The sequence below is a fragment of the Temnothorax curvispinosus genome, unplaced genomic scaffold (genome assembly GCF_003070985.1).
Source record: "Temnothorax curvispinosus isolate PA1 unplaced genomic scaffold, ASM307098v1 QBEX01012853.1, whole genome shotgun sequence".
Classification (NCBI taxonomy): Eukaryota; Metazoa; Arthropoda; class Insecta; order Hymenoptera; family Formicidae; genus Temnothorax; species Temnothorax curvispinosus.
In genome coordinates this window covers 1-18,332 of record NW_020222633.1, presented here as the reverse complement: position 1 = coordinate 18,332, position 18,332 = coordinate 1, and the positions used below count along the sequence as shown (strand labels likewise).

Genomic DNA, 18,332 nt, shown 5'->3' with positions numbered 1-18,332 from the left:
TGACGAGGAACGAGGAACGTCAAGGGAATTACGTGGACCTCCCTCGTCCGTGGATCTCGCTGGATCTCGCGAAAAATAACGTCGACGTTCCCCTTATAATTTCGCACGCCTTCTCGTCACGTCGAGGCTCGATCTTATCGTCGACGACGTCGACCCACGTTCGAAAGGAACGTTCAACGATTCACCCAGTCCGAGCCACGTGATTGCACGTGCCTCGCTTCCATCCTTCTCTCATCGCTCCCACCACCGCTGCCGATATTCTTCTCTCGCCCGAGACGCATTATTCGCGTTGTGTCTCGCGGTTTATTTCGAGGAAAGGCGATTCATTTTGAGGCGCAAGACCCAGGGAGAGCCGCTCCCGAGCTCTCCTCCCGCAATTCCCGTGTTCTTCCATTCCCCCATTTCCCTTCCCCCTTCCCCTTCTGTCATCGCGTCGATCCGTCTCTCTCCCTCTCCCTCTCTGTTTCCTTTCCGTCAATGCAGCGGCAGTATCTTCTGCTGTTCGCCGGAGTGAGCAGTGACGGATAACGCGCGAGCGTGAGACGTATACCGCGGACAACGCAGCCTCTCCACATCCGGGATGTATTCCAAGACCATCAGCGACCAGCAGGCGACCAAGGAGCAGGTGCTCGCGATAACCCGGAACTTCGTCGCGCAGCCCCGTCTCAGTAAGTAGCCCGCCCGCCCGCCCGCCCGCGTCCGTCGGGTAGTACGACGTGGTGGAGGACGCTCGAGAACACCGGGCATCCGCGATTGGGCGTAGCGTCTGATCGATCTTCCTCCGACACCTGCGGTCAGCTGATTCCACCTGAAATCCCGTAATTTCCGTATCTGCGGCGATCTCTCGCACGGGGGATCCCGGGGGATGAGATTTACGTCCCGGGTTTCGCGAACCCGCGACGAGAGACAGGGACGCAGCGACGATTTCTCGAGGATCTTGTCGATTCCCGAGGATCTCTCTCTCTCTCTCCCGAGCCGTCAGCGTCATGTGACTGCGGACGACAACTCGTGCTCGATCGAGAGCGGCCTTCGTGGTCGCGCGCTTTCAGTCGCTTTTTTAATACTTTTGCAAAATTTGAAGATAGCTTTTTCATATTGGAACACGCGAGAATAATTCTCGAGATGTTTTTCTTATCTCGCGGGTATTTAAATACCATGTGGTATTCTTTACCTATGGGCGTAACCTGCATCGTCAATGTCCACGAAATTATGATATAACATAATTAGGCATTTTAGATAAATGCTGAACAAATGCCGAATGAATATTATGTAATATCGACTTTGAAAATTATAAATTAGAGGAAAGACCCCTATTATGAGACAGGATCCTAATATGAGATATTTTAAGTTAAAAGGTCTTATATAGGCCCCATCTTTTGATCCCACCATGTAAAAAACCCACTATCTCATATTAGGATCCTGTCTCATAATAGGGGTCTTCCTCTACTAATAAAATTTTACAGTGGATGTAAACAGTAATTATTCTTAAAAGATCCAAAGATTTAATCTATTAATATAATAAAAGATGATTGACACATTTGCATTGTATTTTTTTATTATAAATTTTATACAAGTATCGATTTGTTTATCAGTTTTATGTGTCTGAAACAGAATATAAAGTTAAAAGCACTTAGAAAATGTGCAAATATGCTTTTAATATTATTTGATGGTAGAATTTGTTACTATAATATATTTAAGTATAATTTTTTTCCAAGATTTCTATATTTTTAACTGTGTTTTGATTAAAAGAATAATTAGGAGAAAAAATAAAATGCGAAATTAAGTTCTAGATTCCAAGTTTCAAGTTCTAGGTAGTAATAAATTTTTGTTTTCTTTTCTAGCTTACAAGACAGTATCTGGAGTAAACGGTCCATTGGTGATATTGGACGAGGTGAAATTTCCAAAGTTCGCTGAAATCGTACAACTGAAGCTCGCCGATGGCTCCCTACGTTCCGGTCAGGTTCTGGAGGTCTCTGGCTCCAAAGCGGTCGTCCAGGTTTTCGAGGGCACATCCGGCATCGACGCGAAAAACACTCACTGCGAATTCACCGGTGACATTCTGCGGACCCCGGTGTCCGAGGACATGTTGGGCCGCGTTTTCAACGGTTCGGGAAAACCGATCGACAAAGGACCGCCGATCCTCGCGGAAGACTACCTGGACATTCAGGGACAGCCTATCAATCCGTGGTCTCGTATCTATCCGGAGGAAATGATTCAAACCGGAATATCGGCCATCGACGTAATGAACTCCATCGCCCGTGGCCAGAAGATTCCCATCTTCTCCGCTGCCGGTCTGCCGCATAACGAGGTATGTACTTTTTTTGTTGCTTGCTGTTGATACGTCTTTCGAAATTAAACTAAATATTTTTTCTATGACAATAATTTTGTACTTTTCATATCATGGGTTGAGATTTCACACTTTGATTTTTTTACAGATTGCCGCGCAGATCTGTCGTCAAGCAGGTCTCGTGAAGGTGCCTGGCAAATCGGTTCTCGACTCTCACGAGGACAATTTCGCCATCGTGTTCGCGGCCATGGGTGTCAACATGGAGACCGCGCGTTTCTTCAAACAGGACTTTGAGGAGAACGGCTCTATGGAGAACGTGTGCCTGTTTCTGAATTTAGCCAACGATCCGACGATCGAGAGAATCATCACACCTCGTCTCGCCCTGACGGCGGCCGAATTCCTGGCGTATCAGTGCGAGAAGCACGTGCTGGTCATTCTCACGGACATGTCCTCGTACGCTGAGGCGTTGCGCGAGGTCTCAGCCGCTCGTGAGGAGGTACCGGGTAGACGCGGTTTCCCCGGCTACATGTACACCGATCTCGCCACGATTTACGAGCGCGCCGGCCGTGTGGAGGGACGCAACGGTTCCATCACGCAAATCCCGATTCTCACTATGCCGAACGACGACATTACTCACCCGATTCCCGATCTTACCGGATATATCACCGAGGGCCAGATCTACGTCGATCGTCAGTTGCACAACAGGCAGATCTATCCACCCGTGAATGTATTGCCGTCTCTGTCGCGTCTCATGAAGTCCGCCATCGGCGAGGGTATGACGCGAAAGGATCACTCCGATGTGTCCAATCAATTGGTGAGTCGTTATAAATTAAGAAACAAATTTATAAGCTCGTTTTTAAGCCCATCAGAAATAAAATTATGATATTTCTTTGCACACAGTTTTCTTTTTTACAGTTATTCTAAAAATATATATTTGGGTAATTATTTTTCATAATTCTAAATATATCTTTCAGTATGCATGTTACGCCATTGGAAAGGACGTCCAGGCGATGAAAGCCGTCGTGGGAGAAGAGGCGTTGACGCCGGACGATCTGCTGTACTTGGAATTCCTGTCGAAGTTTGAGAAGAACTTCATCTCGCAGGGCGGCTACGAGAACCGCACGGTCTTCGAGTCGCTGGACATCGGCTGGCAGCTTCTGCGAATCTTCCCCAAGGAGATGCTTAAGCGAATCCCAGCCAGCACCCTCGCGGAATTCTATCCGAGAGACTCCCGTCATTAATCACCGTTTTATTTGTCTCGTCTTATGCGTAAGCTTATTTTAATGGAATTGCGCGTACAAGTCCGATTTATCTTCTCTTCGACATTAATCAGAATAAAAACACGCCAGTTCTTGTGTGTTTGCAAGAAAGATCGATGTAACGTGAGAAGAGAATGATTAAAGAGAATAGTTAAAACGGCATATACGCTTTCGGATAATAAAGGGACAAAAGAGAAAGAATAACGCGTCTTTGTTGCAGGCTATTAAAAAAATGTTGACGTTACAAGCTTACAGGATCGTATATCGTTTTTTGATGTTGTGCAATGAGAGTTTAAAATGGGTAACAACGATATTGATATGTTAAGTAAGCTGAAAAATTATAAACAATTTATTCTGGGAGACCTTGCAAAAATTGCAAGTTGCAGATCCGAGACTACATATGTTATCTCTATCATGGAAATAATAAACACTGCATACATATATATTGTTTCAATATTTGAAGCATGCGTCTTTCGTGCTTTGGAGCGACGACGCTCACTCACGCCAAGCAATCATTGTAAAGTGTAATATATTATTCAGTATTAACGTAGACGAAAAGCATAGAGAAATCCACGAATCGCGTTGTATTTCTGCGTTCCCAACATTCCACTGCGAAATTCACATATATAAGATTCTTTATGCGTTTGAACCAATCCGACGGAAAGATGTTTAAACACGATATGTACAGTTACCTTTAGAGAATGTTCCGAGCGAAACGTCATCGTGTATCGTCTTGTGAAAGACAAACTGTATATGTTAGAAATAGAGAATTAAAGGAGATTTGTTGTCTTTGAAGCGCTTCGTTTATTTAAATTATTATTTATTTATTTCTAATTTCTTAGATGTTAGTTTTTTTTTAATTGCGCCACTTATATTAAATTTTTGCCTTTTTTTATATCTCTAATTAGTGAACGACTTAACATTTTTAAATCGAACTTTCATCCTTTTTTTTCAAGTTCACAGATTTTTGCAGCAGAAATCAACTAAAAGAGAAAAACCTGTAGTATTTAAAAAACGAGGAAGAAGCGAACTCTATAATTTCCTCAGATTTAAATCTGCCGCTCATAAAAGATGGGCTTCATCCACTATCGTTTTACAGCCAATCATCGAACTCGCAGAGAGATACATTTTTTCCTGAGTGCTGATTGGCTGACGGGAAATTGTTTAGCCAATCGACGAAAATCTGCCGTACGGCACATGCAATGGTGCAGATTGATTGAATTTGAAAGAGGTTTTGTTTACCGGTTCGCGCCACTATCGTCATCAACAATAAATTGTGGAACAATAAATTACGGAACCGAGCTGATTTTCACACAGGATGAGTGCTTGAACGTCTGAGATGGTAATAACTTGCAGGATACTTTTTCTTTATTATTAACATGTTATTTCTGGAAACTTCCATCCAGTGCAGGAATAGGGTTATGTAAGTCATTATGTGTGCTTATGACTTTATTGATAAAATAATTAAGTCAAAACGAAAGAGAGAAAGATAAGAGTTTATGCAGTCAAATAGATTGAAGTATCCGTTTGTCTGATCAAATCTATATTTTCATGATGTAATGGAGTCGCTAAATGACAATGGATGAAGTGGATTACATACTTGTATCTTGTACTTAAACAATGTATCTCTTTTTTGTTTGATGTACGCAAGATTCGAACATTAGCGCCCAGTCAAAGAGGGAAACGGCCTTTACTTCTGGATATACCGCAGGACATTGTGGAACTAACTCAGTCCGAAAGTTGTACGCAGGAGCCGAAAAGAAGATTCAAGAATGTCAAAGATATACAAATACCGCAGCGCAAAGCTGTTCCTCTTTCTGATAATGGCATCTGCACGGTGCAGAAAATAGTATCGGAGCATGTAAGTTTACTTGTAAACTATAATCTTTGTTTCACACCTTTGTTAGTCTTGTTGCTGTAGAAATAACGTATGATATTGATTAGGAAGAGAGAGTGAGGAAACTTCTTAGTAAACCCTTTCAAATACCAATACCTGGCTACCAATTGTCTGGACGGGTTCTTGGATTACGCCTGCCAGGACCACGCAGACCATTGCATGATCCTGACGAACCAAATGCGCTAATTGTGTACTCACCGCCAGAATTGTCAGAACATGAGAGATTGAAAGTGGATCTGTATGTACATGCATTTCTAGATATATGCACTTTTGCAGTACTCTTATTGCAGCTCACATTTAAATACATTTTAAGATCAAGCAGTAATTATTGTGACACATGTTTAATTCTTGCAGATGCAAGCAGCTGGTACATGTAGTTGTAGATCCTGTATTGTGCAATGTGTTGCGGCCGCATCAACGCGAGGGTGTAAAATTTATGTACGAATGTGTGACAGGCAAACGTATAGAAGGTGCATACGGCTGCATCATGGCAGATGAAATGGGTCTTGGTAAAACACTGCAATGCATAACTCTGTTGTGGACGTTGTTGAAGCAAGGTGAAATGTCTCAACTTATAAAATTAGAAAAAAAAAGAGAAAGAGTGATTATAATCGAAAGATATTTGCATTGTGTGTAGGACCAGAGGCTAAACCACTGATAGACAAAGCAATTATAGTTGCGCCCAGTTCTCTGGTGAAGAATTGGTATAATGAGATTAATAAATGGTTGAATAATATGGTCAACACTCTTGCTATTGATGGAGGAAAGAAAGCAGACATCGACACGAAACTCATCCGTTTCATGAAAACTTACGGCAGAGTTGTGACTCCTGTCCTCATTATAAGTTACGAAACGTTTCGCTTACATGCACACGTCCTGCATCAAGACGAAGTGGGCCTCGTATTGTGCGACGAGGGTCACCGCTTAAAAAATTCTGAAAATCAAACGTATCAATCTCTAATGGGTTTGAAAGCCAAAAGAAGAGTGTTGCTCAGTGGAACGCCCATACAGAATGATCTTTTGGAGTACTTTTCTCTCGTACACTTTGTTAATCAGGGAATATTAGGAACTGCACAGGTAAACATATCAGTGAATCACTTGTTATAATTTACGTATAACTTCTACTGTAATTATTCTTTCAGGAATTTCGAAAGAAGTTTGAGACGCCTATATTACGTGGTCAAGACGCAGCTGCGACAGACAAGGAACGTCAACTTGCTCAAGAACGTTTGTTTGACTTAGTATCCATTGTTAATAAATGTCTCATTAGACGTACTAGCGCTTTGCTTTCGAAATATTTGCCACTGAAGCACGAACTCGTGGTATGCATAAAAATGGGAGAGCTACAAACGCGCCTCTACAAAAGTTTCATTCAGAGCGATAGTATAAAAAGATCTATGGAAGGTATATGGTTTTAATTTTTTAAGTAACAGTCTTTGAGATAAAGAATAATGTCTCAACAGTATTATATAGTAATGAAACATGAAATATATTTTATATTTATTATAGAAAATGATAATCCAAAAAAGGGAGGCAGTCTGTCCGCTTTGGCTGCCATAACTCTCTTAAAGAAGCTATGCAATCATCCCGACTTGATATACGATAAGATCATGGAAAGGGCAGAGGGATTTGAGAAAGCTGCATCAATGTTGCCATCAAATTACTCGAAAAAGTAAGATTAATTTATTATTTGCTGAAACGTCATTTGTTAAACAGTTAAACGAATAATCTTTGTTTTTTTTTCCAGAGAGCTGCTACCAGAATTATCGGGCAAACTGATGGTTCTGGATTGCCTACTGGCGTCTATTAAAACCACAACGAATGACAAAATAGTATTAGTATCCAATTACACGCAGACTCTCGATTTGTTTGAGAAACTCTGCCATAAACGTTCCTACAATTACGTGAGGCTCGACGGTACGATGACGATTAAGAAAAGAGCGAAAGTGGTCGACAATTTTAATAGCGCCAACAGCAACGATTTCATCTTCATGCTCAGCTCGAAAGCCGGTGGATGCGGCTTGAATCTCATCGGTGCGAATCGTCTTGTCATGTTTGATCCAGATTGGAATCCCGCGAACGATGACCAAGCGATGGCCAGAGTGTGGAGAGACGGTCAGAAGAAGCCGTGTTTCGTCTATCGTTTTCTTTCTGTTAGTATCAGAACAATAGTATTTCCATTGAACAATGAGTGATGAAAATATTTTCTTAGTATATAATTAGTATATTTATTTATAAATAAATAAATCGATGACATATATTTAAAATAAGCGATATATATTTTATATTTCCAGACTGGAACGATAGAGGAGAAAATATTTCAGAGACAAGCCCATAAGAAAGCGTTAAGTTCCACAGTGGTCGATCAAGAGGACGATGTGGCGAGGCATTTCACCATAAACGATTTGCGCGATTTATTCAAATTGGAAGAGAATACGGTTTCTGACACGCACGCAAAGTACGAAATCGCTGAAACTGTTATAAACATTTTAGAATTATTTTTTATACATCTGGAACAAGAGATAATGCTATTATTTTTTTTATCTAGGTTCAAATGCAAACGTTGTGTCAATGGCATCGAGATAAAGGGTCCATCGGAACAATCCGACTGCAATTCTGATCTGTCCGACTGGCGACACTCGCATAATCCGCGACATTTGCCGGACATACCGTTACGACAGTGTTGGCCAAGCGGTATCACGTTTGTTTTCCATCATCGTTCGCATGAACAAGTAAAATGACTCATATGACAATCTGTTAGCACTTTGTTTCGAAATTATGCATCCTTAAGTTAAGTATCGGCGACATTGATAAGAAATATTGTAACTGCAAAAAATCATCTCGTTGAGAAACTTATTTGTACGACAGTTTTCTTTTCTTAAAGATAGAAACGTGACAGTTCAGCATTTATTTAAGTATATGTATTTTTTTTGTAACTCACGCTCTTTTGTATTTGTAATTCAGTTGGTTGACAAAAAGATCGTCGCAAAACATTTTTTGTAAAAATGCAGTTACAATTTATGCCAATATATACGTGCCTTACATTTTGTATAAATAAATTATTTTGCATTTATGTAAGAAAAAACAGTCAAATTCATAAGATAAAAAAAGATATATATTTAATGTCTTTCTACAGGATCCTAATATGAGATATGTTAAACTAAAAGGCCCTATATAAGCCCCATCTGTTGATCTCACCCATGAAAAAACCCCGCCATCTCATATTAGGATAAACTTTTAGAAAAGTATAAATATAAAATGTTTAGGATTAAAATTAATAAGAGATATTCTATTTATACATATACAAAATTAAAATAGATTTTTGTTATATGTACTTGTTATCTCTGCCAAAAATAACAACAAATGCCATAAAATAACAACCGATTACAAAATCGGATATTACAAAACATTTGCAACAATTTTAAACAGACTTTATTGGAGATTTATACGGAGGATGTTGTCATTCAATAAGATAAATCTCTAAATTATGATTTTTTAATTTCTAGTATTTAAAATTTTCTTTCACAATTTTAATTAAAATTTTTTAAATACGATAGGAAAAGTATTCATTCAAATTCAAAAGAATAAAAAACTTATGAAACGATGTATCGATTGATTTAGCGTCATTTAAAATTTCTGAAGCGATAGCCCAAAGTTGGGAGTGGGAATTGAATTTATATTTATATGCATTTTTGGGAAAAAAATTCTCGTTCTTGTGTTTCAACATTTTTTTTCTACAAAACCAGTGCTTACATATTATTTCTTCCCTTATCAGCTCTATAATTCTTTAACAACGTCATCCTTATCATATACGTAGCTCTTTATCGAATGAACAAGTTTATTGAGAAAATACATTTACTGATATTTACAAAAACAAAATCAAAGTTCATTAAATAACTAAATAACATGGTCGCGTAATCGAGCATAAGTGTCGAAAAATGATTTTAACGTCTATTATGACATGTTATGTCCCAATTTTGGACATTGTGCCGTCTGGGATGCAGATTGTACAATCTTTCATTATCATTTTTCGCGCTCGTAACGCGCGGCCCTGTGATTGCGCGCGCTCGGGCGATACGCCGAGTCACGCACCTGCGTTTCACGGGCGCGAATGTTTTCAGGACGCGCAGTAGGCCGCGTCACGCCTTTCGCGCAGAAAGTTCCGTGTGCGGATTGCGGGGCAACCATGCGATATTCAGGAATCCTGTCTCGCGCGACGAGAGAGAGATCGGCCCGCCGCCCGCCGCGCGCGCGGGACCGTGGAAAGCGCGGGGGGCAGGGGGGTGGGGGGAAGCGTGGACGAGCGAGTCGGAGGCCGGAGGACGGGGATCGGTTCGTGGACGCGGGAGGCGCGCGGGCGAGCGGCGCGCGGTCACGTGACCGGCGGGCGCGGCGCGCGATTGGCCGAGCGCGCGCGCGTCGCTTTCCCTCCTGACCCGTTGTTCGCCTGTTTCCGCCACCGCCATCCGACGACGGTTTCCGCGACGGGCGTCTGGCTGAGAGGCTCAGAATAGTTCCAGATGTGGCCATGTTTAGTTTCGATCTCCGAAGTTTTCGCTCATCGTCATATAAACCGCTACATTTTTATACTGACTGCTGAGAGAGTAAATAATACGCATCTGTCCGACCGATCTCGTACTCTACACGTCTTTGCCTGCGGCTCGTTTTAACTCGCTGCATCCACATGCTGTTTTAACGCCCTTGCCGAGAGATCCCGAATCTCGCGAACGACGCAGAAACGCGAACGAACGAACGAAAGAGAGAGAGAGAAAGAGACATTTGTTGTCTGTCGCGTCTGAACGTCGCTCCGCCGATCTCGTCCCCGACGGGACACGTCGGAGCCACGCGAATCCGTGACACCTCCAGATTTGTCCGACTCCGATATCGCGAGAGAGAGAAAGAGAGATATAATTCGTTCTCGTTCGCCCGCTTCGTTCCTCGTTCTTCGTTCTCTCGGCAAGAGTCGCGCGCACTGCAAAAAGTCCGCTCCGTCGCGTCCCTATCTCTGTCGCTCTCTCGGGGCGACATACCGAAACGCGTTCGGTCGTTATTTCGGAGAAAGAAAGAGGGAAAGAGAGAAACAACGTCATTGTCGAGAAAGAACATCGTGCCTTCGTACGGTTTTAAAAAAATCCGCAGAAGTGAAAGCGTCGTTTATATTTCGGGCCGAGGGGGTGAAAAGGACTCTCGTCCGAGAGAAAGAAGCTGCCTTCTTCTCTCTCTCTCGTCCCCTCTTGTTCTCCCCTCTTTCTCTGTTTTTTTTTTGTCTCGTTTTTCCGGCGGGTTTCCGACGACGAGTACGCATGCGCGAGCGCGTTCCCATTCTCAGCGCGTCGCACTTCCGTTTCGGGCACGTCGCGCGCGCACACGAGGTCGCACACGCAACGACGTCACACTCAGACACGTAGAACGGACGACCGGCGGGGGGCGAGGGCGAGGCAGGCAGGCAGACAGGCGAGGCAAGTAAGCCAGGCGGACAGGGTGGGTATAGGTAGAAAGATAATCGCCACGGGAGAGACGCCCACGAACGAGAGCGGTTCGTCGCTGGGTCAGCCGTATGCCACGTCAGCCAGAATGACGTCGTTCTCGCGAGAAAAGGAGGATCGCGCGATCTGACGCATCTACGATCGTATTCCAATTTTCACGCGCGACTCATTGGGGCGCGAGAGAGAGGGCCCGTGGCGAGAGATCTCGCTAGTGAAGAAATAGAGAGAGAGAGAGAGAGAGAGAGAGAGAGAAAAGGGAAAATCGGTATCCCGTCGGCGAGGGAAAAAGGGTAGAAAGGCCAGCCGAGACCAAGTGCACGGTATAACGCGTTTATTCAGTTCGTAGGAGAAAAGACTTTCGAGAAAGACTTGCTTGCCCGCCTCTAAAACGTCTAAACCCGAGCCTGTCAATCCGCGAAAAATCTTTGTGAAAGAGAAACGTAAAGAATTTAACAAAACGGCCGGGGCCACCCCGTAGGGAGAGAGAAAGTTTTCGAGACGAGGGAACAAAGAAAATTTTGTTTCCGGGACAAAGAGAGCGAGATAGAGACGCGACGGAGAAAGGGAGAAATAGAGAGAGAGAGAGAAAAAAAATCAAAATAATCTTTTACAGTTGGTTCCATATGTGGAGCTCTTGTTAAGCTCTCCCAAATGCTAGCGTTCGGACAACGCGATTATTCCGCCAGAGCAAAGACCGGTCGAGTGTGGTCGGGCGAATCGATCGTATGATCCGCCGTCCCGGCCGATCGGACGGCCGCAGTGCTTGATATAGGAAATTATACCTCGGTACTTCATTCCGGGGTACCACCGAGAGAGCGCAATACGCACAGATCGAGACTCGATCTGCGAAAATGGCAGTAGAGAGTGTTTCCGCGGCTGAGACTCTGATCCAAAGGTTTGCTTCCTAACTATAATACTACTCTTCCGATAGATATTCTCGGGGTTTTTTTTTTTTTTTTTTTTTTTTTCTGTCGAATGTGGGATACGAAAGGCGAAGGAAGGAAATTATTTCGCGAGTGCCTATGTAATCATCGCGTTCACACGTACTATACACACATACACAGAGACATACATACATACATACATACATACATACATACATACATACATACATACGTGCAAATAAGCCGTGTGTCACACACGTGTCTTCTCCTAGTTCCTCCGTTCCGCCCTTTATCCTCTTCGTGACGCATCCGCCCCCTCCTCCTCCATCGTTTCTCCCGTTTCGACACGTTTCGCCGGAGCGCGATGAAAAAGAGAGATATCGTTCGATTTCGACGCGTCTCGTGCTTCCTCTTCCACAAAATAACGCTTCGCGTCGTTATGGATCTTGTAGCTTTTTTCCTGATTTAGAAGAAAAAAAAGACATCAGTCCGATCGCCCTCCATTTTCTATCACGGCGAATCGATTTCGAGCAAGGAAGCGGGAGTGGACGAAAAGGGAGTCAAGGCCGTTCCTGCAATCCTCATCGATATATGGTCGCCGCAATTGTTCTCGAGAGCCGATTACGATCCCGCGGGCGTCCCGGCGGATTATTTTCGGAATTGGGTCGGGGGTGCAGTTTTGGCGAGGGGAAAGAGAGAGAAAAGGCTACGTTTATTTATAGAATTGTAACCCGGCGATTGTAAAACCGGCAGAATTATTTCGGTTGATGCGCGCGATAATTTTGTCAACACGAAAACAAGATAAATATCCTAGAACGGGTTTTCGATCGGGCGAGTAAGCGCGCGGAAACGATTATTTAATTTAACCGTTATTCGATTTTCTAGTTTTTCACACATAACATAATTTTCTAATTTCCTTACAATAAGTTCAGTTTAAAGTCAAATCATTTTCTTGACCCGATATTATCATAAATAAATCACAGAAAAAGGAGCATCGAGCCGCAACTAGATGGAAGTGTTGTAAAATTCTTTTTCTGTGATTTATTTTTAATCTTGTGAGCCTTTTGATACATATTATCATAAATATCTTATTCAAGTTCTGTATTTCTAATTCCTATATTACAAGTTTAAAAACATTAATTAGAAAATGACAATGCGATAATCATGACGAATTAAGCATTCGAAAACAAGTGTGGCCAGCTAGGATTAATTAACACGAAACTCTAAATTGGTTCGATCCACTATCGATTCGCGAATGAATCCGAGTCAGGACGGTAAACGTCTCAGCGTTACGGATCGATCGTTTCCGAGTCGCTTCCGGTCGACTTGCCTAGGGTCCTTCAGCTCTTCTTCCCTCCTTAACGAAAGATCGATTACACTCGCACATGTAACGACGCGTGTATAAGTAGGACGAAAGAAATGAATACGGAGAGACTTGTTGACTTTCCCTCCTATATGCATATATCAGGTGTCTCGGATATATCGCGTTTTACTGTCTCGATGGAATTTCTGTAATTTCTCTGATCGGAGTAAATTCCCAGACAGCACGCATGTCGCAAATCGGGACACGAAGATGTCTTTAAAACGTCCTTATGTCCCAATTTAGAACATTGTGTTCACTGGGTTATTCTTCGGCAGAAATGTGGGGTCGATAATTTTCGTTATGAATTATTAAAACCGTTCGATAAAGGGTTTGAGTTCAGACACGCGAATCAATGATTAGAATGATTAGAACCTCGTTATTACGTGAGCGATTTTTATTTTTAAAGAAATTCCGTTTTATCGATCGTCGAAACATCCGAAATTAATTTTGATTAAAGATTAAGGCGGTCAGTTGTGCAAAATTAAAAAAGAAAGTTCCGGTCGTCTCAGAATTCACGAGTGAAGGATATATCCGAGCCACTCTGTATATACGCGCTCTCCTTCCACGCCAGAACAATCGGACGTTCATCCTAAGACCTTCAGTCTTTACACTCTTAATACACGAGACACGCACATATACGCACGTACACACGCAACGCTCAGCGGGCAGAAAGCGATAGAGAGAGAGAGACGGAGAAACTTCTTCAATGAACGAGAATCGACACGCGAAGAGCTTTTCGGCGTAATGTCTCCTTCGGCATCATCCTTCGGCTTTAATGTCGCCTTTAAAATCGACAATGTTGCAACGACGACGATGTTGAAAATGTGGTGGTTCCTACGACGTTATATGCTACTATGACTCTATACCATGATTATGACGATTCGTCGTAATGATGATGATGATCATGATCTGATGATGATAATGATGATGAAAATGATGAAATTGATGATAACCCGATGAAAGCGGTAAGGCAACTCCAATCTTTTATTTCCGTCGAGATTACTCGAGAAACCCTCGCGATAACCTGTCCGTACGTTAATTCGGTAATCGATCGATGGTCTCTACGTACTCTACGTTTGCGGAATGGATGATTTTACAAGTGGAAGCAGGTTTGAGGACATGGATGTCGACAGGCGATGTAATCCCCGGTGAGTTCGACTCCCGATGCGCGGAAAAAGGACCTTGTGCCAATTGATATCAGTCCGCTATCAGACTAAACGGACTGTTTCGCGTAACCGTAAACATTTCGTAAACGTCTGGCAAACGCTTTCCGAATCTGCTGCATTCGATCCTCCCCAGATAACGCAATGTCCAAAATTGGAGTATAAGACGTCTTCAAGACGTCATTAACCCTTAAATGCCACCCGGGGTCCAGCGGACCCCAGACCCCTTAGAATGAAATGTTTTCAAATGTTCTTGCCAAAAATGGAGCTCATGCTCCCATTGATGATAGTTGAGTGATTGACCTATCCGTTTGTACACTTAGCAGTACTCAGTTTACTTAATTTTTTATACTATGTTGAAATCGAAATTTCAACAATATAAGCATTTTATTCTCTTTTCTAAGCCTTGAACAACATTGAAAATAATTTTCATAACTAAATATAAAAAAATCAATGAGTAAGAAGACATTTTTCATGCTGGGGTCTTTTAGACCCCATGTATCATTTACGAGATTCTTGAGAGGTGTGGCATTTAAGGGTTAAGACGTCTCGAGGTTTTAATGTCTTAAAAACGTCTTAATGACGTCCTAATTACTCCCATGATATGACGTCTTTAAGACATCTATGTCCCGATTTTGGACGTTGTTGTCTGGGTCGGATTGCTTCGCGCCATTTTTTATGACGCTCGCAGGCACGCGTGTTTATTCTATAGTCCGCGCTAGTTTAGCGAATCGCTTCTACTTTTCCTCCTTTATAGGATTACGAAGAACCGAGAACTCCATTGTGTCCGGTTTCCTATCGCGATTAACGAAAAAAAAAAAACGGATCTTATCGCTCACACCGCCCACGTCTCATCTCCGTCATTAACGATAGTAATAGAGATCGACAACTTCCGCGTCGTTGGAAATTTGATATCGCAATTATTTCGCATTTTCCTCTCGTGTACCCACACAACCGGAGTGTGTATGTGCATATGTTTACGCAGAACCGTGATTCTCAGACGGCAGTCGTTCCTTGGCCAGCCGCACGCGCACCTGCTCGTTTTCCCGCCATCGATCGGTTCCCATTCCCCCAGGCGTCGCCGAATGTGCAACCCCTGTTTCGCGCCGTGACGTTCGGCCGCCCCCTTCCCCTCGCAAGCGTGGACCGATGTTTTCGGCACGGCCAGTAGCCACGGCGCCGCGCCGCCACGTTACAGCCCGCGCGATCCGGGACTTCCCCCTCCCCCCCTCTATACACGAGAGAGAGAGAGAGATAGTCTCCTCCGCGCGACGTATATAGTCCGCCGACCTGTTCAATGACTGCTTGCGCTATCAATTTGACCTTGGCGACAATCGCGAGTCCGTCCTCATGAATTCGCCTCGGCGTCATTTTTAGCCCGCCGCGGCGCACGCAGGCACGCACCAACGAAACGCACGTACACGCCACCATCACCATCACCAACAACAACACCACCTCCACCACCATACACTCGTGATATAGGCCGAGACAGGCTATTATGAATTACGATGAGGTGATAACATAAGTCGACAGATGCGTTCTCTTCCTCGTAGAAATCCATGAGCACAGGGTCATTTCCGTTTGGGAGACTCGCGTGCGATGCACAGCAACTGTCACGTCGATTTAGCTATAACGTCCGAGAAAATGCGTTTCGTCGATGTGTTCGATGTACCAACGTCGAGATGTATTCTGAAACGAACGTCATCAGATCTTGCTCGTCTTCATCTCGTATAGCAGTAATGAACGATATACTGACGAAATGAAAATGAAAATGAAAACGAAAAAGTATATTCCGCTAGAGATTTTGCATATTGCTTAATTTATTGCGCACGAAGGAAGGTCGCAATTGTATCGTGTATTATATATGTATATATATATTGCAGAGACTATATTTCAGTAAAGTGATTTGGTATTACGTATATATCTCATTATTTTATATAGAACGGAGGATAATATTTAATATTCCTCAAAAACGTTAAAAGTAGGAACCTCCCTGAGCATGACATCAGCAGTTGTCATCGTTGCAGTCATTGAATCAAAACGTCTTGTCATTTTAATGAAAAGATTCATAACTACATGATTGTACATAAAGAGTTCATTACGCTTCGTGTATCGAATTGGACAATTGTTGCACATAAATAGTTATTTGAAAATAAATATGATGCGTGAAAGGTATACAGTTACTTCTAAAGTAATAAACTAGTACTTGAAGGGTAATTTATGAATCAAGAGGGTAACGTGTAGGAGACATATTTGCTTTTATACTTTCTCATATCTTCATGATATTCTTTCTTTTGTGCAGCAGCAACGATAACGATTTGGAAGATGGAGAAATTCCATCAGACGAGGACGATGAGCCAGTCACCCGTGCAGCGAGTGATGCACCAGAGATTGCCAAGCCAGCACCAAAGCCAGATTCTGCGAAGAATAAGAATTTTGATGCAAAATTTAACAAGAGCAAAAAGCCGCAAGCTGCACAGGCAGCTGGTGGTAAGCATGAGCGATTTTTGAAATATAAGGGTCCGACTGAGGATTGGGCTGGAGATGTCGAGAAGGCTATCAAAGCTGCGATGGAAGAGGATGGCACGAAGAATCAGGAACCCAAAGCGAAGAACAAGAACAACAGGAACAAAGTTAGGAAAAGAGTGCGCGATGAGAGAGAGGAGGATCGTGGTAAAGATCAGAAGGTATGTAAAATGCATTATGACAGATTTTATTCATAGATGCATTAAACATTGGTATTCTTTCAGTGTTAAGCTTTTGAAAATCATAGGCGCATAAGTTTGTCTTTGTTTTACTAAATTTTTGTAATATTATACAGAAGCGAAAATTGAGCGATGACGAGAATACGAATGAGGATGAAGACGAAATGCTGTTCGTACGAGGAGCTTCGCCCATCAGAAAGGATTCTCAAGAGACTAATTCTCCCAGGCGTACGAACGAGCACGAGAATTTTGACGCCAATTCGGATTATGAGGAAAGGCCCAACATAAATCGACATAGAGAAAATGACAACAAACGCGGCGGACGTGGAGGAGGTGGAGGTGGAGGAGGAGGAGGAGGTACAGAGACCTAATTTCCGTTTCTCTTAATTACGATCACATAATTAAAGTATTGTACAATTTCTTTTATCATAATTATATTATTAAAATTGCTTAAATTATAATTTATCGAGTACATTGTAACTGTGTTGGATTACTTTTAACGCTTTTGGATATTTACAATAGGGCGTCGCGGTGGCAAGAACGAACGTGGCAAGAATAAGACCCGGGGTCAAATTCGAAATGACCGAAATGGTCGTCGTCCACAAAACAATGATCACGGGCAGGATGTGGACACAATATGTGTGTATTATATGCAAGGAAAGTGTCATAGAGGGGATGATTGTCCATTTTCGCATAATGCGTTGCCACCTAGAAAAATGGAGTTATGCAAGTTCTACCTTATGGACTGTTGTGCAAAACGGGACAAATGCCTTTACATGCACCATGATTTTCCTTGCAAGTTCTTCCACACAGGTTTAAAGTGCAATCAGGGTGACAATTGTAAATTCTCTCATCAACCCTTAAACGAACAGGTACATTGTCATTTTATAACTTCATAACTTATGTTAGTTTACTGACAGAATATTATAATATGAATATATGAATTACAAGTAAAAATTTGGTGCTGATAAAAAAAATGAAACGAGTCATACTAAATTTATTTGCTGAAAATAATCTTATTGGAATGGTTTTGTGTGTTTCAGGTAAAAGGTATTCTTTTGAAACACTTGGAAACTGCACCAAAAGAAATTCTTGGTGATTTTCCAAGGTTAAGCAGAGAGGGTGCCATGTTAATGATAAATAATACAGCACGTTCTCTAGCACAAGGACAAGATACAACGAATCAAAAGATTCCTAGTCTCTTCGAGTTGAATTTATCAGTACCTGTAGAAAAGACCGATGAAAAAGAAGAGAAAGGTAATCCTCTCTTTTAATAAATAGAAAATTA

General features: G+C 42.5%; 3 protein-coding genes across 3 annotated transcripts; all 3 read left to right on the top strand.

Moving 5' to 3' along the window:
- Window positions 1-255: 255 nt before the first annotated feature.
- On the top strand, window positions 256-4,341 carry LOC112462855 (V-type proton ATPase subunit B). The gene is made up of 4 exons (XM_025028913.1): window positions 256-668; window positions 1,842-2,308; window positions 2,436-3,101; window positions 3,262-4,341. Exons 1-4 carry the CDS (start codon window positions 581-583, stop codon window positions 3,526-3,528), a joined length of 1,488 nt encoding a protein of 495 aa, XP_024884681.1. The 5' UTR covers window positions 256-580; the 3' UTR covers window positions 3,529-4,341.
- A 398-nt stretch (window positions 4,342-4,739) lies between these two features.
- Window positions 4,740-8,516, top strand: LOC112462854 (DNA repair and recombination protein RAD54-like). Its single transcript, XM_025028912.1, has 10 exons — window positions 4,740-4,888; window positions 5,198-5,407; window positions 5,491-5,681; window positions 5,798-6,000; window positions 6,081-6,520; window positions 6,586-6,847; window positions 6,953-7,115; window positions 7,191-7,596; window positions 7,738-7,901; window positions 7,992-8,516. Exons 1-10 carry the CDS (start codon window positions 4,886-4,888, stop codon window positions 8,182-8,184), a joined length of 2,235 nt encoding a protein of 744 aa, XP_024884680.1. The 5' UTR covers window positions 4,740-4,885; the 3' UTR covers window positions 8,185-8,516.
- Window positions 8,517-9,938: 1,422 nt separating this feature from the next.
- Window positions 9,939-18,301, top strand: LOC112462859 (protein suppressor of sable; the record flags this gene model as incomplete). The annotated part of the gene is made up of 5 exons (XM_025028919.1): window positions 9,939-11,824; window positions 16,642-17,026; window positions 17,161-17,401; window positions 17,567-17,916; window positions 18,088-18,301. Coding segments are annotated over exons 1-5 (1,234 nt in total), but the record flags the coding sequence as incomplete, so codon positions are not given.
- Window positions 18,302-18,332: the final 31 nt, after the last annotated feature.

Bases quoted from the DNA above. Each gene is read 5' to 3' on its own strand.
- LOC112462855 (XM_025028913.1), top strand. From the start codon at position 581: ATGTATTCCAAGACCATCAGCGACCAGCAGGCGACCAAGGAGCAGGTG. The intron at 2,309-2,435 runs GTATGTACTTTT...ATTTTTTTACAG, and splicing joins CCGGTCTGCCGCATAACGAG to ATTGCCGCGCAGATCTGTCG. The intron at 3,102-3,261 runs GTGAGTCGTTAT...TATATCTTTCAG, and splicing joins CCGATGTGTCCAATCAATTG to TATGCATGTTACGCCATTGG.
- LOC112462854 (XM_025028912.1), top strand. The intron at 5,408-5,490 runs GTAAGTTTACTT...GATATTGATTAG, and splicing joins AGAAAATAGTATCGGAGCAT to GAAGAGAGAGTGAGGAAACT. The intron at 6,521-6,585 runs GTAAACATATCA...TTATTCTTTCAG, and splicing joins GAATATTAGGAACTGCACAG to GAATTTCGAAAGAAGTTTGA.